The 23,518-nt window shown below is 49.7% G+C and overlaps 1 protein-coding gene across 1 annotated transcript in view; it reads left to right on the forward strand.

Moving 5' to 3' along the window:
• Window positions 1-123: 123 nt before the first annotated feature.
• The window catches only part of GNB3 (G protein subunit beta 3), a 36,775-nt gene continuing 13,380 nt past the window's right edge, over window positions 124-23,518 (forward strand). Inside the window, exons 1-5 of the mRNA XM_084617747.1 lie at window positions 124-4,985; window positions 7,481-7,582; window positions 8,289-8,327; window positions 8,526-8,632; window positions 8,760-8,823. Of these exons, the coding sequence (XP_084473873.1) occupies window positions 7,526-7,582; window positions 8,289-8,327; window positions 8,526-8,632; window positions 8,760-8,823 (267 nt within the window). The 5' untranslated portion in view covers window positions 124-4,985; window positions 7,481-7,525. The remainder of the gene's footprint in view (window positions 4,986-7,480; window positions 7,583-8,288; window positions 8,328-8,525; window positions 8,633-8,759; window positions 8,824-23,518) is intronic.

Consider the following 23,518-nt stretch of genomic DNA (forward strand, 5'->3'; position numbering starts at 1 on the left):
TTTGGCGAGAGAGAGAAGAGTCATCTGCCTGGTGGATGGGAAAGGAATCGAGATTTAATTAACAAATGATGGGGAGAGACTGAGTCCTGGAAGAGGGGAAAACAAACCAGGCTCCAAAGACTCACTCCCCTCCCAGCAGATACACGTGATGGAGGGGAGGGAGAGCTGTGCTCTGCTTGGCATGGGCCTGATCCTTGTGAGGTTGAGGATCTCCTCTAGGGAACTTGCTGCCCTGAAACAAGGCATCTTACTCTTACTCTCACTCTCACTCACGGGAGGAGCAGGGCATTTATCATTGTCCAGGCTGGGATAAGAACAATCTGCTGTCACTGCCCAGGATATTAGCATTCAGAGATGGGATTATATGGTAGTCAAACAGGAGCTGAGAAAGAGGGAATATTGAAAAGAGCAATAACCCCATTTCTGGGAGGGATTAGAACCAGAGAACAATCCAGGCTACGTGAAATGGACAGGCCTAAGGCAGAGACAGCCTAATAGCAGGGGGCTGCAGGGCAGGACTGAGGAGCATTGGCAGAGCTGGGTGGGGAACCAAGGACAGAAATACAAGTGTAGTATAATGATTGGGTCATTATTCCATACACAGCCATTGGCTCCCAGACTGTCCAGTCAGAGCTGCTGTGTATGGTTAATCTCATCCCAGTGAGCTGAGGAGGATGAGGAGGTTGAGCAGATGCTACCAAACCTTTTACACTCTAATGACTTGAGGAGTTGCTCTGATGCATATCTACTGATACCAGTTGTTCATTCCCAACCACACCTGGCAACATCCCATCTTGTTTTATCCATTACTCTCACTCTATGGCCAGGAGCTGAGAGGAAAAAAAAATCACTGTGTGGGTTTTGGGTTCCCACTCCCCATCCATTGGCAGTGTCACATCTCTCCTCCTATATAATTTCTTCCCTGTATTTGGGGAAGACTTGGAAACCGATTATTCTCACCAGCCTCCATAGTCCTGTCTGAGGTGACCAGGCACTGCAGCTGTGGTGGCTAGCTCTGGCCCATAGGTGGCCTGAGTGATTAGATTGATGCTTCCTGACGTCAGATGAGATCCCTTAAAAGGTATTTATCTCAGGATTGGGCCAAAGCTGCAGGAGAGATTAAAAGAGATTGAGGCCAAGATAATCCCCCATAGCAGCATCCTGCAAAAGCAGCTGTCAAAAGGCCTTCAAGCAAATGCTTTTGCCAGCCCACCCAATACTATTCCCCATCCCACCTCTGCATCCTCCTGGGGCCATGATCCCAGCCCTGCCCCCATACCTGAGGCTTTCTATTGTGTGGGGGTGGCCAGTATACCACAAGGGGCACAGGCCCTTCTTCCCCTGCCTGTCAGGTTACGACCTGAGCCCTGTCCCGATGAGGGGCTATTTCTCAGAAGGCTGTTGGGATTCAGTGTCTGGCACTGCCCCTTCACCACACATTTTATGATCCTAGCTCTCTCTGCCTAATCTTCATCTGATTAGTTTGTTACTAACAAACAAAGGGAGTCAAATCTTTGTGCGGTGTTTTTCCCTTCAGAAGCAGCACACTCTCCTGTCCCTCCATCCCCTCCCATACCACCTGCTTTGCATTAAGTCCCAATCCGATTTCCGCAACTCTCTGGTGTCTGATTTAATTTGCCTGACGTTGCTCCTAGAATCAGCCCTCCCCAAATCACCTCTCCCCCCACCCCCACACACACAGCCTCCCAGCTCCCCATGGGGAGATCAGTCCTGGGAGAGACTGATATACCAAGAGTGAGAGAGGGACACAGAGAGTGTGGATAGCTGGCGCCAGGACAGGAAGGACTGAGTGGGATCGCTGCGTGACTAGGGGCTCCCATCCTGACGGGGGACTAAATCCCCAGGGGACAAAGGGAGTGCCAACCAGGAGGGGACAGCAGCCACCTCACCCCACAGACCACGGTAAGGACATTCCTTTGCTGCTGCTTGCCCTGAGCCTAACTCTGTCTCCTTGGCATTTGGGTGGCTCTGTATGCCCAAGTGGGTCCCAGGTGCCTTATGTGACCCTCTCTGCAGGTCTGGGGGGGCCCTGGGTGTTGGTCTCATTTTATACGTAGATGTGTAGCCTGTGGAAGGGGATGTTTCTATAGGAGGAAGGCTGGGGTTAAAATCAACTCATCTCTATTGTACATGGGATGCAGAAACCCCTTCCTAGCAGGGCAAATCACAGCAGTTTCCAGCATGTCACAGGGGTATATAGCCTCCCTTGTAGGGAGCTGGGAGTCAGACTCTCCAATAGGACCCCACACACTCATTGTGCTCCCCACCCGTCTCTTTGCAACAAGCTCCTATCCCATTTGGAGAAAAAGAGCAAGATCAGGGTAATTTTATCCTTGCCTTTTGATCTCCGAGGCAGAGGAAGGGGATCATCTCTCTATCCAGCTCTGAAGACACTCAAGGTTACCAGGGCAAGTACACAGCACCTGCCTAGGGATTACACAGGGACCATGACATCCCCTGTTAATCCTCAGCCCTTCCGTGCCTTTCGCTTTTTTATTTAAGGCTCTCCAGTCCCAGCTGAGCTGCAGCCCCCTTTCCAAGATGGGTGAGGCCACATGGGCTGATATAAACCGGAGGGTTCAACCCCTGCCCTCGCAGCCAGCTCCTCCCAACGATTTTCTCCACTTCTCATTCAAACAGGATGAGGTGATGTGGGTGACTCCCTAGGCGTGCTTACCCTTCGGAGTCGGTGCTGACTCGAGTGCCCCAATGTGGTACTGGGGGCTGTGGTGCAGGGCGGGGGGGCACTCTCCACTCAGCCATTACAGTTGGTTTATGATATGTTTAATACACCTGTTCCAGTGACACCCACGTGCCCAGTCAGTGGTGCTAAGCGCTGTACTAACGCATACGAAGACACAGGCCCTGGCCGGAAGAGCTTATAGGCCAGGAACATGAGCGATACGTGAAGGGGGCAGGGCATGATGATAATTGAATAGACCCATTTTTTATAAACAAAGATAGATTTGCTTAGTTTATTATCAATAGATCAAGTGCCTGCTGGGATTTGACTGCTTATAGGCATCACAGCAGAGGAAGATCAGTTGGAGGCAAAGGTGCTGGAATTAGGGGTGCTGCCGCAGTCCCTGGCTTGAAGTGGTTCCCATTATGTACAGGGTCTACAGTTGGTTCAATGGCTCTCAGCACCCCCAGTATGCAAATTGTTCCAGCTCCCCTGGCTGGAGGCTTTTCATGGCTAAGAGGCAGCCTGGGAAGAGGCACAGGAAAGTGTGCTGATTTCACTGGAATGAGGAGGAGAAATGGGTGAGGAGGGGAAATGTGATCGACGACAAGAGCTGTTCAACCAGGAAGAGGGGAGCGGTGGCGAAGAAAAGAAACTTGAATATAATGAGGGAAGCTAATGGAGGGATTCAGCGAAGGGGGCAGACTAGCTCCAATACCCCAGCATGGTGCTACGGATGCTGTGCTGCAGTGGCCTGGTGACTCAGTAGGGGGCACCATCTCCCCCAAGTCATTTCTGATCCCAATGCCCTAGCACAGTGGTAGGGATTGCTGTGCTGTTCGAGGTATCATCTTCCAGCTGAGTCATTAATCAATAGGCTGACCTATATTGTCAAAACATACTAGTGGTTTGGGTTCCTCAGTTTTTGGGAAGTGATGAGCAAAACACCTTAAAGGGGCTTGATTTTTGGAAAGTGATGAGCACCCACCCTCTGAAAACCAGGCCCCTTTAAGGTATCTGAAGTTGGGCACCCAAAAATGGAGATACCTGGAATTGCTAGCTGCTTCTGAGAATATAGGCCCTTAATCCATGCTAGGTTTGATAGATCCATGGGTATTTCCCCCAAAGTCAGGGCGTTAATTCCAATGTCCTGGGCCAATCTCCAGCTTGGGCAGGGGTTCTTAAACTGGCGTCATGACCTCTCAGGGTGTCGCGAGGTTATTATGTGGGGATCACGAGCTGTCAGCCTCCATCCTAAACCCTGCTCCACCTCCAGCATTTATAATAGTGTTAAATATAAAAAAAGTTTTTAATGTATAAGGCGGGGAATCGCACTCGGAGGCTTGCTGTGTGAAAGGGGGTCACCAGTACAAAAGTTTGAGAACCACTGAGCTTGGGGTAATTCCATTCTGCTTCCTTTAGTTTTCTTTGCTGATTCAATTCTGAGACTGGATTCTCTTCCACTTCCTGTCCTACATTTTCGTGCAGTATCACTCTTAAGCACCTGCCATGTCCTTCCCCAGAGGCAGCTGCATTTTAGAGCTGGGAGGTGACTCACTCTCTGCAAATCACTTTGGGATGAGGCACAGTGGAGGCTATGGGGAAGGTAGAGTTATTATTATCTCTCAGCTGTGTCTCCTTGTCCTTCTGAGTCTGGAAACAATTCCCAAATTTCATTTAGAATGTTTCCTCCAAGGGATTTAAGGGTTCTGATGGAGACCTGAGGCTGAGCCATAGCTTCTCTCACTCCCTCTATATTTAGCTTTTCTATCCCTCCTTAACAGTGTTCCTCTGGCCTTTTGATCCTCCTACCAGCTCTGTAAACCCCTCATCTTGTGCAACTCCTTTCCATGTAGCAGCTTCCCACAACTCTGGCCCCCAATTCCAGAGTTTAAAAACATAGTCAAGGAGAGAGAGAAAGAACTGAATAGGCCATGGGAGGAAAGGCATATTGGGTGAGGCTGGAAATGGGATGAATAGTGGGTAAGGTGGAGGATCCAAGGAGGCTGCTCCAAATGTGGCAGGAGCTGCAGAGTAGCAGGAAGTTCTCAGCCCCACATGGTGGAAATGGGGGAGAGAGAAGTCGGTGAAGTCAACTAAAGCAAGCCTCTGGAGCGGTGTAGCACCCAAACAGCCAGGATGCTGGAGGCTGGATGCGAGGAATCTGCAATTGTCCGAGCCAGAGGAGATGGAGCCTGAGATGAGGATTTCAGAAGAGGGGCCTGGATTTCAGGAGCAGAGGCTGGAGGAGATGAGCCAGAGAGAAACACCCTGCAAGATGGTAGGTACAGCTTGAGGACTGCCCAGAGGTGACAGTGAGGAGGTACAGAGAACTAATGGCAGGAGTGTAGCACAGGGTCCATGCAAGGTGAGAGGGAAATGATCTGGTTTGATGTGAGCGGAAGCAGCTGAACAGAGCTGGGCACAGTCTCCAGGACATTGCTGATGCATGGGAGGGTGGAAGTGGGGTAAAGGACAGGGTCCAGAAAGATTACCTCCCATGCCTGAAAGGTAACTGATTCCTGGTTATGGGGGACTCTATTGTTCTTCATCAGTCTGGCCTGAGGAGTTGCAGGCTGGGGATGGCTGTACGGGATACACCCTGAAGTTAATGGACTATAAAAAGTGTGTCTGGTAGTGTTGCCAACTCTCATGATTTTATCACATCTCATGATATTTGATGCTTTTCCTAAAGCCCCTGCTCCTGGTTCTGTAACTACCTGAGAATCTCAGCTTTCATTTAAAAAAATACAGTTCTAGCCCTCGCTACTGGGGAGAAGAGCTGGGAAACGGGAAAGAAATAAGGAGGCACATATATTTTTGGTTTAAATCTCGTGATCTTGGGGCCTGACTCATGATTTTTGAACTAGTGGGGCTGGTGCTGGGAGGGATCTTTAGATCCTGTCTCCACTTAGTCAGCTGCTGCAGGAGAACAGGGCCCAGCAGCTTGTGCTGGATTCTGCCACATCGCCAACTTTTACTAGAGGAACAATTCTCCAAGCAGGCTGGGAGCTGGGGGGAAACAGCCAGTCCTCCCGGTGAATTCTGGGGGATTTTAGTGTCTCACCTACCAAACATCAGCTGGTTGTCTCAGCCCCACCACGTGGTGGGTCGTGCTTACTAACCCCATTTCATAGCTGGGGGACCCGGGGTACAGCCACAGAGGAAGCTGGGATCAGTGTTGGGATTATTGATTTGCTAGCCATAGTCCATTTAGTCCACTAGAATATGCTGCCTCTAATGCTACTGAGCTGCCCCTCTGGGTGGCCACAGGTGACCCCGACCACTCAGCAACAGGCAGCTAGCAGAGAGGAGCCTTGGCTCACCCCTACAAGCATCAGTGCTAGCCCGAAGGTCACTGACTCTCTCAAATGCAGCCATGGGCCATCCCAAAAATCCAAGGGCTTGTGACCTTGGCTGCTTTCCTGGACTCCAGAGGCTGCCCTGGGGAAGCTTTAGGGAAATCCAGGAACAACTCCCCTGTCGATCCTTGGATTGCATTTTTAAGGCTCTTTGCAAGAAAAAGAACAAGAAATCAACTTGTGTGTAATGAAAGCTGAGATTCTGCACTGCATCTCAAGAGGCCCCTGAACAGGTCTTTGAGAACCTTGAAATGTGGCTCGGGTTGGGGGGACTCAAGGAAGAGCCACAGAAACACTCAAGGGGTGGTGGAGTTGAGTTCTGGGGAGAAAGTCAAAGAGCTAAATCCAGCTGGCTTGGCAAAGCCAGGAAGAAAAGGAGAGACTTGAGAATTGTCTGCATGTGCCTGAGGAGGGCCCCAGCAGGGGCAACCACAAGGAAGGGGCTGAGACTGAGCCAAGGGAAAGGAGCTCAGGAACTGTGCTGAGGGGTCTGTGAGCTCAGGGAGCTGTCTCCCCAAGGGCAGGGGCTGGAGCCCATCACAGGGTAACTAGGAGCTAGAGGTGGATAAAGCACAGACTGTGGAAAGAGAGGATTCCCTCAAACAGGGCTAAGGCAACTCCTGCCTAACTGTTGGGAATGGCCAAAGTAACCCCTCAGGTGCTGGAAGGAGAAATCCTGCACGTACAGCCCATCATGTTTCTTGGCCTGGGAAAGCTGGGGTCCTGGCAAAGGGTCTGTCACTAACCTCGGGGCTAGCTGGGCCCAAGGAAACCTCCAAACCTGGAGCTGATCTCTGCCGACAAACAGGTGAGATTCAAATCACATGGGGCCCATCCGGGAATCTGACACCATCACCGGGGAAATGCTGAACTAACAAAGAGCAGGTGTGTAGGAGACAGGATGGGGTCTGCAGACTGGGGCAGGAGCTGGAGTTACTGGAGAAAACTGGACATTTTAAGTAGATTTCAGAGAGCTGTGTAACTGACTCCCTCTCCGCTCTGACTTAGCACAGGTCACAGTGCTGCGTGACGCTAGAGATGTTTTTAGAGAAAATATGAATCCTGATTGCCTGAGATCTGTCACTCTCCCCATGAGTTGGGGAATGAACTGCATTTTCTTGGCCAAACCCCAACTGAGATGAGTCCATTCCTCCTTCTTACATTCCTCCCACAGCTTCAACCAGATACAGCACTCCACTTCCTGTCCCAAAGTGCCCTGTAACGCAGCTGTTAAATGGCTGCCAAGTCCCACTCCAGAGATGGCTGCATCTCAGCAGGTGGTCAAAGTGTTCCATGTGCACATGGAGTGTGTAAAGTCCTTTGAGATGCTGAGCAATGGGAGGTGTGAGGGAGAGGCGAGACCTTCTAACTAGTGGCCTCTGACCGCACCCCGCCCCTGTTTTGGTCTCTCCAGGACTCAGGCTATCCCGAGTGGAGGGCCCATTGCTAGCCGAGCAAGATGGGTGAAATGGACCAGATGAGGCAAGAGGCCGAGCAGTTGAAGAAGCAGATTGCGGTAACACTGGAGATGGAGCCAGTCCATGTGCCCCACTTTCTCCCCCCTTCCCATCTGCCATGGGGAATCCCAGCCCAAGGGAGCTGCTTCACTCCGCCCAAAATAATCCTATCCTGAAGGAAGCCCTCCTTCCACAGCAGGGAATTCCCATCCAGAGAGAACTCAGCTCTCTCCTGCCTTAATCCCAAGAGCCCTTACTAAGAAGGCAACTACTAAACCCTCCTCCCCTCCAATAAGAAAGAAATGTGCATGGCATGTGGTAGGGATGAGTGGCAGGTGGTGGGTGGTCTGTGAGGCCAGGGAAGGAATGTCACATCATAGAATTCAATTCCTTCCTCTCCTCCCCAGTATTTAATCTCCCTGTCCTTTGGGGGGTGCGTGGAGTGCACCCCAGTGGAGGGGCTTAGTGTGGGGAGAAAAGTAGATTTCTAGCCTGGGGTGGGGGAGGAGGTGGGGATTGTGCCCCAACTTATTCTTTATGATTATTTGTGTTATTATCATAGTGCCCAGGAGCCCTCGCCATGGCCCAGGAGCCTGTTGCACTGGGTGCTATACAAACAGAACAAAATGATGGTCCCCGACCCAAGGAGCTTACAATGGAAATAAATCTAAAGAGGTTTTCAAATCCTGTGCCTGAGTCTCTCTTGCCATTGCCTCCCATCTCTCATGCTTTCTCTGTCTCTTGCCACTTCCTCTCTCCCTGCAGGATGCACGGAAAGCCTGTGCGGACACTACACTTGCTCAGGTAGGAGATGGTGCTAGCCAACCTCAGCCGGGTGTGGATGTGCGAATCAGCCACAACCCCCAGGCTGGCCTTCCCAGAACAGCCTGGAGAGGAAATGAGGGATGGAGCCATGTGGCAATGTGGGGGGTGGGAGAGCCCCCTTCCCTGCTGGCAGAGGTTTAACTCTCTCTCTCCTTGGGGGATCTCCCACCCCCCTAGATTGTGTCCGGGGTGGAGGTAGTTGGACGCATTCAGATGCGTACGCGGAGGACCCTGCGTGGGCACCTGGCCAAGATCTATGCAATGCACTGGTGCACGGACTCCAAGTGAGTGAAACGCTGGCTGCCCCTCTGCTTATTGAGCTGGTGCAGTCACAGGGAGGGGAGGGGGATGCTGGTGGGAGGGGCCCAAAGGGAGAGGCGACACTAACAGGGCCTGGTTCCTCTCTCGTAGACTCCTGGTCAGTGCCTCGCAAGATGGAAAACTGATCGTGTGGGACACTTACACAACCAATAAGGTAAGAGTCAGGTGCACACACCAGTAGCCAGAATCACCTATTAGGGGAGGCCAGGAGTGGAGTAGCTGGGAGCTCCCCCTCAGCCAAACTTCTGCCATGCTCCTTGTCATACTGTGGTGGTCAGTGATCTGCTTCATTTAGTGGCTCAGTTCCAACTGCCTCTGCACTACATAACATGAGCCTCTTAAAGGTACAGTTCCCCAAGTCTTCCTTTCCCAGCCAGATTTAAAGATAACAATTTACAATCTATATTACATAACATACCATTCAAAATACTTACAATCCACCTACTGACTGAATTTGCAATGTGCAATTAATCTTTGAGATGCTTTGCACCATTGCTTGGACCTGCAGGTCTACCTTGAAATATCAGTACTGCTATTGTCAGAAGGCAGAGTCCATTTATTCTGGAGTGCTAAGTGCTCGGGCTCTTCTATCTTAACTTGCTGTGCTTGTTACCTGTCTGAGACCTTCCTGGGCAAAATGGCAAACTCAGTGCCCCTTATCTCCCTTTCTTGTGGAAGTTGGAGAAGGTGTCACCTATTCCTCTTCAGTAAGTGTCTGTCTGGGGAGGCAACCTCAAGTGAAACCACTGCTATTCGCAGCTATTGTTTTTCATGATAGATATGCATGGTGTCATTTTCTTGAAGTGTTAGCAGCTCCTGGGAACCTAGGTCATAATGATTTTTGGGGCGGGGGGGTGGGGTTTGGCCTTTTCTGACTCTTTATACATCTGCAAGTCCCCAGTTTCTCTGACATCAGCTTCTATCATTACAGGCATTCTGGTTCTGTTTTCTGTGAAATAAATGTCAGCCAGTAACAACTTGTGCTTCATTGGTGACATTCTGTAATTTAATAGTGTTAAATATGGATCAGAATCTGACTCCTCAGCCTTTTTCAGTAGATACTTTATTATTTTGACTCTGTTTCCCACCAACCCATTGGAATGGGGATGATGGGGACTAGCAGTTATGTCTACATAAGTACTTCACTGAAACTGCTTACACTTATGCCCACTAATCTGTGGCCCATTGTCAGATAGCATGAGGTTAGGTACACCATGTGTTTTAAGAACAGACTTGATATACTCAATCTAGTAAAGCTAGAGGGATAGCTCAGTGGTTTGAGCATTGGCCTGCTAAACTCAGGGTTGTGAGTTCAATCCTTGAGGGAGCCATTTAGGGATCTGAGGCAAAAATTGGGGATTGGTTTTGCTTTGAGCAGGGGGTTGGACTAGATGACCTCCTGAGATTCTATGATCTCAGGGAAGTGAGAATAATAGTACTCTTTTCTACCTTCGGTCTTGATCGCTGTGGACAATACCACCATCCTGCCTGTCATCTTTGATTTGGAGCTTGTGACGGAGGGGGAATTTTTCATAATATTTTGGGTGACTATTGTGTGTGCCTCAGTTTCCCCTGTGTATGGCATAGTTAACTAGGGGAAAGGTCCTTTACTCTTTGGAGTGACCCAGAGATACAGGCAAGTCCAACGCTTAGCTACCTGGGACCCATGCCCATGGAGAGTCCCAGAAGACAATGGCCGCTCCAATTGCCTGGACATTTGGCACCTAGCAACAAATGACCATGGATGGCCCATCCTCCTTAGGAAGCCAGCTGCAGAACAAAGGACTGGGGAGTGGGGAGCAGCAGGAGGTGTTGTATTGTGTGGGCTGCTGGAAGCAGAGGGAAGCTTCTGGTCTGGGACTAAAGAGGGAGCCAGGGGGCTCAGGATTGACCCAAATGGACTTTGCTGTAACTTTCCTACGTTAACTAAGGACTTTCTATACTGCGTTCCAGATAGCTAGCAAACCCTTCTGCTTTTACAACACTGGCTGAGAGTCACTACAGATCAGGAAGTCAAGGATGCATTGCTCCTTTTGGGTGTGCAAGTCTTCTCCAGGTGTCCAATTCAGGTGGACTCACTGAGGGGAGCTCACGGTGAGAAGCAGGGGCGTTGACGGCTCTGAGGTTGGGTCCCTGGAGGCAATGAAGGTAAGAGACCGACCCTAGTGACAGTGTGACCCTAGGGAGGCTGACACATAGAAGGGGTCCTCGACCGTTCCAGAAACATTCAAGAGCACCAGACCTGTGGATCCATGATAGGTGGTAGCAGAGGATGATTGTGACACAGTAGGGAGCGGTGTTGACCTCGGAATGTGGCAGGGGAGTTTCATTGGGGATGGGATACCTGAGAGCCTGTAACCTGAGCCAGGAGGGAGATGGGGGAGGTAACACCTCTGCCTGGGAAACTGGACAAAGGCTGCAGGAGAGAGCCTGCTGATGGGGTTTTGGTTTCAGTTTTGTGCTGTGTGGTGGAATGCAGGCAACCCCAAGGCTGGGGTCTAAGCTCCCTACCCCCCAGAAGGACTTGACTGAGGGGTCCTGGTTGTACCCACAAGCTCTGTTTTAGCCTGTGTTCCTATTGTCCAATAAACCTTCTGTTTTACTGGCTGGCTGAGAGTCACGGTGAATCCCAAGAAGAGGGGTGCAGGGCCCAGACTCCCCCACACTCCATGACAATGGTTGGCAAATACACCCAGTAGACAGTTGGCTGCTGAAGGCACCAGAAGTGTTGGGAGTGGTAAACCAAGGGAAGTTAAAGGAAACAGGGAGGAAATGGTGTATAACCATCTCCCTAAGAAGAATATTGCAAACCTGTCCAGGGAGAGTGGACTAAGCATTGGGAAGCTCAACAAGGCGCAGCTGATTGCATGGCTGGAGAAGGATGATCAGTCTAAGAAGCAGGTTCCAGGCCCAAGTGGGGCTTCAAGAGAGTCTGGGAGAACCAGAGGCAGCAGCAGGATGCCCACCAGACCTGGTTTCCCATCCAGCAGGGCGGATCTTCATGACCTGGTTTCCCATTGGTAGATTTGAAGTAGTTGGAGCTGAGAGCAAAAGAGCTGCAGCTGGAGCAGCAGAAGCTAGAGAACCGGGAGAAGCAGCAGAAGCATGAGGAAGAATAGCAGAAGCATGAACTGGAGATGGAGAAGCTATGGGGTAAGAGGACCCACCGAGAGGTAATTGGGGAAAGGCCTATTCTTCAGGGAATCTAGATACCAAATTGTTGCTCCAGTTTAAGGAGGGGGGAATATAGATGCCTACCTCACTGCCTTTAAAAAGGCTTGCAATTTGAACCAGACTGACCCTGAGGATTGGCTCTGCTGTCTCACCACCTTACCCTGTTCCAAACCCATAGATGCATACAGCCAGATGGACAGAGTGGTTACTGGGGACTATGAACTGCTCAACAACTTTGTTGCTTAAGTTTGAATTGACCCGTGAGGCATACAGGAAAAGGTTTTGGACCTCAGGTGTAACCTACATGGAAGTAAAGGAGTACTTGTGGCACCTTAGAGACTAACAAATTTATTTGAGCATAAGCTTTCATTAGCTACAGCTCAAACAAATTTGTTAGTCTCTAAGGTGCCACAAGTACTCCTTTTCTTTTTGCAAATACAGACTGACATGGCTGCTACTCTGAAACCTACATGGAAGTGACTCAGTGCTTAATTTCTAATGAAAGAGGTGTGGGACTCAAACAATTAGGTGCCGGGGCTCAAGCAATGTTTTTACTTTCATAAGTGACATAGCTCAGCCCTGGCAAGCCCTGGCACAAATTAAGCACTGAAGTCACCACTCTGATGGGAGAATATTTCTGCAAATGGTGTAATGGTGCAGGGGTCACTACCCTGGACGATTTGTATAACCGGGTTGGGTTGGAGCTGTTCTCACGACCTCAAAATGTGGTTAGTGGATAGGAAGTCTAAAGACCTGCAGAGTGCAGGCATGTTGGCAGATGAGTTTGTGGACAGTAGGTCCGGGTGTGAAGAAAGGGCCAAAGGGGACTGGCCTAAGCATGGAGCCGGGGAAAGGGAACCCATGGATGCATCCCAGAAGTGGAACTCAGGTAAACCCAGAGTTGGGGAGTGACTGAGGGGAACAGACCTCTTCCAAGGGATCTCAGAGACCTGAGATGCAATTTCTGCGGGCAAAAAGGGCATAAATGCAACAATGCCCAAAGACCAAGGAAATGGTGGCCAAGCAGAACCCTGGAAGGGATAACTTGGCGAATTCCCAGGACAGAGGAGCTATGTCAGCCTCTGTGTGACTAGGAAGGCAGCCTGTCACTCAGGCTCAGAGAGTGAACTATATGACTGAGTTTTTGGAGGGAAGCAGTCACACATCCAGCTCCTCAGGGACACAGGGGGTGGGGACTGTCAGGCTTCCACTCCAAGCCCCAGTACACACATCCTGTTGTACTCTCCTGGGCTCAGGCACATCTGATCCCCACTGGGAGTGGAAGATGGTGGTTAATGGAAAGACATTCATGGGGTGGAGAGACTCGGGGACAGAGAGAATCCTTGTCAAACCCTGTGTGGTACAACCCCATCAAATGCTGAAGGGCTGTGTAACTTACGTGAAGGTCCCAAATGTGAAGCCATTTGCCCCGCTTATGGCTCAGATCCCTGTGCAGAGACAGGAAGGAGCAGAGTGGCTGGTTCTCCAGGACATCAGTTTGATGTCCTTTTGGGAAATGACTGTGTCACTTTAAGACAGGATCCAGTCCCTGCACCTGGAACGACCAAGGATTTGAATCCAGGGAGCCAGAAGGCTGAGAATGCAGGTGTCAGTTAACATGCAAATGGTCTGACTGGCAGGGAAGTGGGAGTATTCTCCCTGGCTAGTAACACAAAGGAAGAGCTGCTAATGCTAAGGGTCAGACCCCTGCCAGTCTGTAACCAGACACCTGTGGCTGAGTGGGACAGAAGATGGTCACTGTCCATCTCCACACAGGATGCTGTGACCAAAGCAGCGAGCTCACTGACTACCCTCACTGGGAAAGCAAAGGCAGAGCTGGGCACTGTGGGAGCTGAGAACCCAGCTGAGCATGGGGAGACCGAGGCAGGGCAGAACAACTGCCAATCATGCTTGCGTTGTCCAGGGGTGAGAGAGGCTCAGGGAAGGGGGAAGCAGCTGGAAGGATGCTGCTGGTAACAGATGTGCCGGGTCAGAGGGTGGCCATGGTGGGTTCTCTTAATGAAGAAAACCCAAATCCATAGGCGTGGGAAGTACGGGTGCAGGGGGTGCTGCAGCCCCACTCCCCAGAGCTGGCTCCGCACCCGGGGTCCTGCTCCCAGCCCTCTGCCTGGGACACCAGTCCTGCACCTGGGGCTTAGTTCCTGGCCACCGGCCCCGCTCCCTGGCCACTGGCCTCGTGCCCCACTCCCCAACCCCTCACCTGGGTCCTGGCTGGAGGCCCCACTCCCCAGCCGCTGGCCCTGTGCCCGGTGCTCCGCTCCTGGCTCCATGCCCACCCCCAGCTGTGGCCACAGCCTCAGCTCCCTTACTGCTGTCCAGGTACCCCCCTCCCAGAGACACAGCCCTGCTCCCAGCCTCAGCTTGAGGAGGGGGTGGGGGTGAGGCGTGGGCAGCAGTAAGGGGGCTGGCGTTCAGCACCACAGGGACTAAAAATGTTCCAGCCCAAATTACAGCCCTCCATGAAAAGAGGTTGGGAGAGGACTCAGACTTGGGTTGACCCTGGGATGGGAGATGGGCTCCTTGTACATACACAGCGCTGGGGTTGGGACACAACTCCAGAGGGGGCCTACCAATGTGCAGAAGCACCCTGCCTCCCTCGCCAGACGCTGGGATACCAGAGCCCCAGAGTTGTGACTGGGTTAAGGCCCAATGCTCACAGGTTCCAACCAAGGGTAAGGACACTCCAGGCTGCAGCCAAGACAGCTGACACACAGAGGAATGTGGGGTCACTGCACTCCTCACTCCCTGGCAGACGAGCTGGAAGAGGCAGTGCCAAGATCCCAGCCAAAAGTTTTGGGGTGGTAAAAGGGCTGGGGGACACTTGAGAGCTCCTCATGAGCACCCTGCGAGTGCCATTGAACAGACCAGTCCTAAGGGAGAATGTGAAACTGTTCTGAGCTAGGTATTGGAAACAATAAGTGCCATGGATTAGTAGGGTGCTAAAAGGATCATGGACGTGTCATGTGCCTGATAGAACAACTGCCAAGAAACTGGGAAAGATGCTGTGGCACCTATGGGTAACATTGGTGGGTTCAAACTTCCCCAGGTCACTGGCTGAAGTGACCCCATTCAGTTTGTCTCAAAGGGGGAAGAGTGGGAATTTTTCATATTTTTAATTTTGGGTGACTACTGTGTGTGCCTCTGTTTTCCCCTGTGTGGTGCATAGTTAAATAGGTGGGGAAGGTTGTGTACTCTTTGCAGAGACCCAGAGATACAGGCAGGACCAATGCCTAGCTGCCTGGGGGCTGTGCCCGTGTAGAGTCCCAGAAGACACTGGCCACTCCAATTGCCTGGATATTTGGCACCTAGCAACAAATGACCATGGATGGCCCACCCTCCTTAGGAAACCAGCTGGGTGTGACCAACTGAAGAACAAAGGACTGGGGAGGGACTAGAATGGTTGTATTGTGTGGCCTGCTGGAGGTAGAGAGAAGTTTCTAGAATCAGACCACAAAGGGTTCAGAGGGCTCTGAGCTCTGAATTGACGCAGATGGACTCTGCTGTAACTTTCCATTCTCTATGTCCGTGGTTCTCAACCAGAGGTACTCGTACCCCTGGGGGTATTCAGAGGTCTTCCTTCAGCTCTTCTAGATATTTGTCTAGTTTTACACAGGCTACATAAAAAGCACTAGCAAAGTCAGTACAAACTAAAATTTCATACAGACAATGACTTGTTTATATTGCTCTATATATTATACACTGAAATTTAAGTACAATATTTATAATACAATTAATTTATTTTACAATTATATGGTAAAAATGATAAAGTCAGCAATTTTTCAGTACTAGTGTGCTGTAACACTTCTCTATTTTTATGTCTGATTGTGGAAGCAAGGAGTTTTTAAGTGAAGTGAAACTTGAGGATACACAAGACAAATCAAACTCCTGAAAGGAGTACAGTGGTCTGGGAAGGTTGAGAGCCAGTGCTCTATGTTAACTAAAGAGTTTCTTTGCTGTATTCCAGACAGCTAATAAACCCTTCTGCTTTTACAGCACTGGCTGAGAGTCACTGCAGTCAGAAAGTTGAGGGTGCATTGCTCCATTTGGGTGTGCAAGTCTTTCCTAGGTGTCCAATTCAGGTGGACTTGCTGAGGGAGCTCACGTTGAGAAGCAGGGGTGCTGAAGGCTCCGAGATTGAGTCCCTGGAGGCAGTGAAGCCAAGAGGCCTACCCCAGTGCAAGTGTCACCCTAAGGGGGCTGACACACAGAAGGGGTCCTCCCAGGGACTGTTCCAGAGCACTGGACTGTGGATCCGAGACAGACCTCTCTCTAGGTCCTCACATCCAGGCTATGTCTAAATCTTGCTGATTCTTTCTGCATAACATCTCTAAGGCTATGTCTACACTACCGCAGTAAGTTTACACTACACTACACGACTCCAGCTACATGAATAATGTAGCTAGAGTCGACGTACCTTAGGTCGAGTTACCGCTGGGTCTACACCGTGGGGGGTCAACGGGAGAAAGTCTCCTGTTGACTTACCTTACTCTTCTCCTTGGGGGTAGAATACAGGAGTCGACTGGACAGCGATCTGCAGTCGATTTGGTGGGTCTTTACTAGACCCACTAAATCGACCACTGGTGGATCGATCTCAGAGCATTGATCCCTGCTATAGTATAGACCTGCCCTAAGATACAGCTTTTCCTGTCCATCCACCCAGCTCTCATCATCCTGTGCCTTGATTACTGCAACGTCCTTCTCTCTGGCCTTGACAAATGCCATCTTGCCCCACCCAGATCTATCCAGAATGCTGCTGCATTGATCATTTTTCTAACCCATCACTCTGATGTCACCCCTCTCTTTGAATCCCTCCACTTGCTCCCCATTCTCTAGCACATCAAACATAAGCTGCTTTCAAGGCCCTTCACCATCAACCCCCCACCATCAATCCCCACCCTATCACCTCTCATTCAGTGTCACTATGCTGACATTTACCCATGATTCCTGCCTCCAGTGCCCACCTATTAAATGTTTACATTTTTAAATTGATGATAGGGTGTCTGTGCATATGCTATCCCAGCCACCCTGTGCTAATAGCCTTAATCCCCTTCTGCAGGGGCTCATGCTGAGCCAGTGGCTCTAGCAATCACTGGCCACATTCATCCAGGCAAGTGTTTTTTTTTTTATCAGTGTTCATAGAATCATAGAATATCAGGGTTGGAAGGGACCTCAGGAGGTCATCTAGTCCAACCCCCTGCTCAAAAGCAGGACCCATCCCCAATTAAATCATCCCAGCCAGGGCTTTGTCAAGCCTGACCTTAAAAACTTCTAAGGAAGGAGATTCCACCACCTCCCTAGGTAACGCATTCCAGTGTTTCACCACCCTCCTAGTGAAAAAGTTTTTCCTAATATCCAACCTAAACCTCCCCCACTGCAACTTGAAACCATTAGTCCTTGTCCTGTCCTCTTCTACCACTGAGAATAGTCTAGAACCATCCGCTCTGGAACCACCTCTCAGGTAGTTGAAAGCAGCTATCAAATCCCCCCTCATTCTTCTCTTCTGCAGACTAAACAATCCCAGTTCCCTCAGCCTCTCCTCATAACTCATGTGTTCCAGACCCCTAATCATTTTTGTTGCCCTTCGCTGGACTCTTTCCAATTTATCCACATCCTTCTTATAGTGTGGGGCCCAAAACTGGACACACTACTCCAGATGAGGCCTCACCAATGTTGAATAGAGGGGGATGATCACGTCCCTCGATCTGCTCGCTATGCCCCTACTTATACATCCCAAAATGCCATTGGCCTTCTTGGCAACAAGGGCACACTGCTGACTCATATCCAGCTTCTCGTCCACTGTCACCCTTAGGTCCTTTTCCGCAGAACTGCTGCCTGGCCATTCGGTCCCTAGTCTGTAGCTGTGCATTGGGTTCTTCTGTCCTAAGTGCAGGACCCTGCACTTATCCTTATTGAACCTCATCAGATTTCTTTTGGCCCAATCCTCCAATTTGTCTAGGTCCCTCTGTGTCCTATCCCTGCCCTCCAGCGTATCTACCACTCCTCCTAGTTTAGTATCATCCGCAAATTTGCTGAGAGTGCAATCCACACCATCCTCCAGATCATTTATGAAGATATTGAACAAAACTGGCCCCAGGACCGACCCCTGGGGCACTCCACTTGACACCGGCTGCCAACTAGACATGGAGCCATTGATCACTGCCCGTTGAGCCCGACAATCTAGCCAACTTTCTACCCACCTTATAGTGCATTCATCCAGCCCGTACTTCTTTAACTTGCTGACAAGAATACTGTGGGAGACCGTGTCAAAAGCTTTGCTAAAGTCAAGAAACAATACATCCACTGCTTTCCCTTCATCCACAGAACCAGCAATCTCATCATAGAAGGCGATTAGATTAGTCAGGCATGACCTTCCCTTGGTGAATCCATGCTGACTGTTCCTGATCACTTTCCTCTCATGTAAGTGCTTCAGGATTGATTCTTTGAGGACCTGCTCCATGATTTTTCCGGGGACTGAAGTGAGGCTGACTGGCCTGTAGTTCCCAGGATCCTCCTTCTTCCCTTTTTTAAAGATTGGCACTACATTAGCCTTTTTCCAGTCATCCGGGACTTCCCCCGTTCCCCATGAGTTTTCAAAGATAATGTCCAATGGCTCTGCAATCACAGCCGCCAATTCCTTTAGCACTCTCGGATGCAACTCGTCCGGCCCCATGGACTTGTGCATGTCCAGCTTTTCTAAATAGTCCCTAACCACCTCTTTCTCCACAGAGGGCTGGCCATCTCTTCCCCATTTTGTGATGCCCAGCGCAGCAGTCTGGGAGCTGACCTTGTTAGTGAAGACAGAGGCAAAAAAAGCATTGAGTACATTAGCTTTTTCCACATCCTCTGTCACTAGGTTGCCTCCCTCATTCAGTAAGGGGCCCACACTTTCCTTGGCTTTCTTCTTGTTGCCAACATACCTGAGGAAACCCTTCTTGTTACTCTTGACATCTCTTGCTAGCTGCAGCTCCAGGTGCGATTTGGCCCTCCTGATTTCATTCCTACATGCCCGAGCAATATTTTTATACTCTTCCCTGGTCATATGTCCAACCTTCCACTTCTTGTAAGCTTCTTTTTTATGTTTAAGATCTGCTAGGATTTCACCGTTAAGCCAAGCTGGTCGCCTGCCATATTTACTATTCTTTCGACACATCGGGATGGTTTGTCCCTGTAACCGCAACAGGGATTCCTTGAAATACAGCCAGCTCTCCTGGACTCCTTTCCCCTTCATGTTAGTCCCCCAGGGGATCCTACCCATCCGTTCCCTGAGGGAGTCGAAGTCTGCTTTCCTGAAATCCAGAGTCCATATCCTGCTGCTTACCTTTCTTCCCTGTTGCTGGCACCCAGTGCCAGAGGTGAACAACAGCAAGGTTCATTGCCCGGTATGCATCACCCAATAATCACAACAGAGTGGAGAAGCAGAAAAGTTTATTTGCAGCTGCAAACAAGGTACAGGGAGAATAGAATCTCAAATCCTGCACACAGAGCAGGAAGTTACACAGGCTTTTATACATCCTTTCTTCAGCATACTTATCCAATAGCAAGCTGCCCTAAATATCCATATAGCCAGCCAATCCAGTTACCAGCTTGTTAACTTGTTCTCTGTGCCATCTGTTAAACCATACATAAAGCTGCTTTATTCAGCATTGTTCTTCCATATCTGCCCTGTTTGGCCTTGTTTAGTTTCAGGCAGTCTGACTTTGCAACATATTGTTGCAGATCCTCAGCATAACTGCTGAGTGCCTCCAGGCGGGGGGGGAGGGGGGCAAGGACACTTGGGCCTAGTGTGAGGGGGCTTCATTGACACTCGTGGTCTTCCATCCTGTCAAAGTTTGACTCAGACTCTCAATTTATCAGACCACTCTGTTTTATTAGCAAAGCTGCTCTGCTAATACATTTAGAAGTGAGCCCCCTGAGTGGGGCTTGTGTCTCTTAATTTATACAGTTTTTTGGAGAACAAGTTACAGAGAAGTTACAGACAAAAGAAGAAAAAGATTTTAGTCACCACCCTGCGAGATCCCTGAGACCAGTCACGTAACTTCAATTACCTGCCACCCTTAACAATCTCCTTTAACAGCTTCCAGTTAACTTAACTAATTGCCCTTCACACCTTCCATTCTGATGCCTGCTTCTTAGACGTGCTGGCTCTATCTTAATTGCTTCTCCATTCAAAAGCTAACTGTCCCTACATGTGCTCCCTCAGATACTTTGTAACATGTTTTGGCATGCCCTCTCATATACAATGTATCCAGCATGTCCCCTTATACAATGTTATACTTCCACAATCCCCCTCTTTTGGTCAAGGCTACGCCCATGACCAATGACTTACTGGATTCTATACATCAATCATTCTTTTTCATTACTTTCACTGGTGACATTTAACAACATTAGATTAGCACTCTGGTTGGGGGTAACCTGATGGATGGTGTGTCTTGTGCAGTTTTGGATACAACAAGAAATCAATTGAAAACACACAAAGATTATTAGAATTCCAAATAGGATAGTCAGGATTCCTTGAAACAACCAGTTTCCCAGACTAGAGAAATTGAATAAGTTACTTATCCATTTCCACAAGGAACTTGGTTCTTCGTGGGGGAAGGTATGCAATTTGCTCCAGATGGCTAGCACGATTTATTATCTCATTAGTATTATCAGGTATGTATACACAGCATTCTGTTCCAATTAGAGCACAGGTCCTTCCTTTGGCTGCCAGTATTATATCTAATGCCCGACGGTTTTGGAGGGCCACTTGTCGGACTGCTCCTGCTTCTTTGGCTAGAGCTTTTAAGCTCTCTCCTGTTTCATTGGCCATGATCTCAACCACCGCTTGTAACCTTAAAAGCCTTTTTGCATGGTGGATTACCCCCCCTACTGGGACTAAAGAAATGCCAACAGCTTCTTCCCAAGTTAGGGGGCTTATGTTATCCACATACCATTTAGCATCTGGCAAGTCCCTCCTTTTTCGCCTGAAATTACGGAGGCGATTTCATGGGAGGGATTGAAGCACCCGGAATTGTGGGAAAAGCTGAGCAGGATAACAGATACCTGACCAATTTGCTGGTCACACAGTGTAAGCATTTTCCCCACAAACCCAATGATGTCCCATTAAAGCTGGGAAGGGTTGACTGCAACCCTTTGACATGTAAGAATTTACGAAGGAGGAATAGTATCCCCCAAAGGGCACAGGATGATTTTCACTGGGAGGCTGTAGGGGGAGCAAGAGATTGAATCTTTGGTTTGATCCCAGGTTGAGAGGAAGTTTATCTTTCCATACCCGGTTCGCCATTCTCCAACCTTGTTTGAATAGTCCCATACACCATGGGACACAATGTATTGGAGACAGCTGCTCCTCCCAAGATTCAGCCCTGTCCCATTACACACCCAGCACCAGTGGCCGTTTCCTTTCACCACACTTATAAGTTTAGGAACATATGTTTTTCCCAGCCCCCAAGTGTCATTTTCCTTCCATGTCCTTTTAAGTGGATAGGGTTCTCCAGCAAGCTTTGAGGAATTCAAAGGGATTGCCATGGTGGGGATACTAGCTTGTAAGTGAGCTGGGATGTGGCTGCAGACCCAGCAATTAGAAATATTCAGGATCTGGGCTATTTGCACCTGTTGTTGGATGAAAGAATTGTCACTGTCACTCTGGATTCCCCAGACCCTCAGGACACAGTAGCTGAGGATTAAGCTTCTCAAAGGACACATGTTGGAAGCAGGACCCTTTCTGGTTCCGACAACCCCTTTCGAGGGAACCGCAGTCACGGTTTTACGTCCACCAGGCGGTAGGCTCACTACTACTTCTTGTTTGTTGGGTCCTGCTGTCTGCTTACCCTCTGCTTCTGGCAACCCTAATGAGAGCGCAGATTGTAAGGTATTGCAGGGTGTTCCTCTTTGTCTTCTGGGGTTGAAGCTGGTTCTGCGTGGTCTTGCAGAGGTGCTTGGTCCCCTTGAGGTGGCGCTGGCTTACACTGTGAGGCGTGGATCCATGCAGCGATGCCGGATAATTTCACTGCTGTCTGGGTGGTGAGCAGTACCTGGTATGGACCCTTCCACCGGGGTTCCAAGGTGTGCTTCCGAAGGTGGTGCTGCAGGTAGACCCAATCACCAGGCTCAGAGTGTGACAGGCAGCAGAGGTGGGTTCCGTTGGCCAAGCTGCTTGCACCTGCGAATGGAAGGAGCTCACAGCTTGCATTAACCCTTTGCAGTACTGGAGGAGCGTGCTGTGAGTTAGGTTTAGGTCTGGGGCTGGGGTAATAGTAGCCATTGTTCGCATAGGGCGTCCCATGATGATTTCAAATGGACTCAATTTGTGTCTCTGGCATGGGGATGACCGAATTTCTGTAAGGGCCAGTGGTAAAGCAGCTGGCCAGTTTAACCCTGTGGAACTACAGATTTTTGCCAGCTTATTTTTAAGCACACCATTTTGCCTTTCAACTGCCCCTGCACTCTGTGGATGGTAAGGGCAGTGCAACAGGTGGGTGACATGTAATACCTGGTTTAGATGTTGAACAATTTTTCCAGTAAAATGTGTTCCCCGGTCACTAGACAAAGTGGCAGGAATTCCCTTGGTAGGGATAATGTGGTTTAACAGACATTTTGCAACGGACAATGAATCAGCTTTGCGATAGGGAAAGGCTTCAATCCAACCCGAAAACAGACCTATTATAACTAAAATGAATTCATATTTCTGACACTTTGTCATTTGTACAAAATCAAGTTGCCAGTGTAGGAAAGGTGCTTGAAGCAAACCCCGGAACCCTTGTGTTACTTTTACAGATTTGCCTACATTGTGGCTTTGACAAGTAACACAAGCGGCACAGTGGCGGGTTGCAAAGGAGCTGAAATGGGGAGCCCACCACCCTGCCTTACTCATAGCAGAGACCATCCCCTCCTTTTCGACATGCGAAACACCATGTAGCAGGGTTAGGAACCACTGGAAAAGAAGGTATGACAATACGGTTAATAGCTCAAAGGTCTTGGGCAAATCATGGCGATTTGCCATCAGCCTTTTGAACTGGGAGGATAGGGGTGTTACAGGGGCTGGAACAAGGGACAATAATTCCTTGTTCTTTTATTGCAGATATAACTGGAGCAATCCCAGCCTCTGCCTCAGGATTCAAAGGATACTGAGACAGGTGAGGCAGAGGTTTGGAATAGTCTACAGTAATCCAAACTGGGTCAGTATTTAATCGGCCCACTTCAGATGGGTGAGATGGCCATAGGGAGGAAGGAACCTGAGAGATTAGGTGCTCTAGGGACGGAGTTAAGGGACAGCAAGGGACCGGAGCGGAGAGGGAAGTTTCAGACAGCAGGGAGGCTACAGAATCACATAAGGAAGACTGGTTTCAGAGTAACAGCCGTGTTAGTCTGTATTTGCAAAAAGAAAAGGAGTACTTGTGGCACCTTAGAGACTAACCAATTTATTAGAGCATAAGCTTTCGTGAGCTACAGCTCGCTTCCTCAGATGCATATCGTGGAAACTGCAGCAGGCTTTATATATACACAGAGAATATGAAACAATACCTACTCCCACCCCACTGTCCTGCTGGTAATAGCTTATCTAAAGTGATCATCAGGTGGGCCATTTCCAGCACAAATCCAGGTTTTCTCACCCTCCACCCCCCCCCCCCCCCCACAAATTCACTCTCCTGCTGGTG

This window comes from Lepidochelys olivacea (genome assembly GCF_965140295.1).
Source record: "Lepidochelys olivacea isolate rLepOli2 genome assembly, chromosome: 1".
Taxonomy (NCBI): Eukaryota; Metazoa; Chordata; order Testudines; family Cheloniidae; genus Lepidochelys; species Lepidochelys olivacea.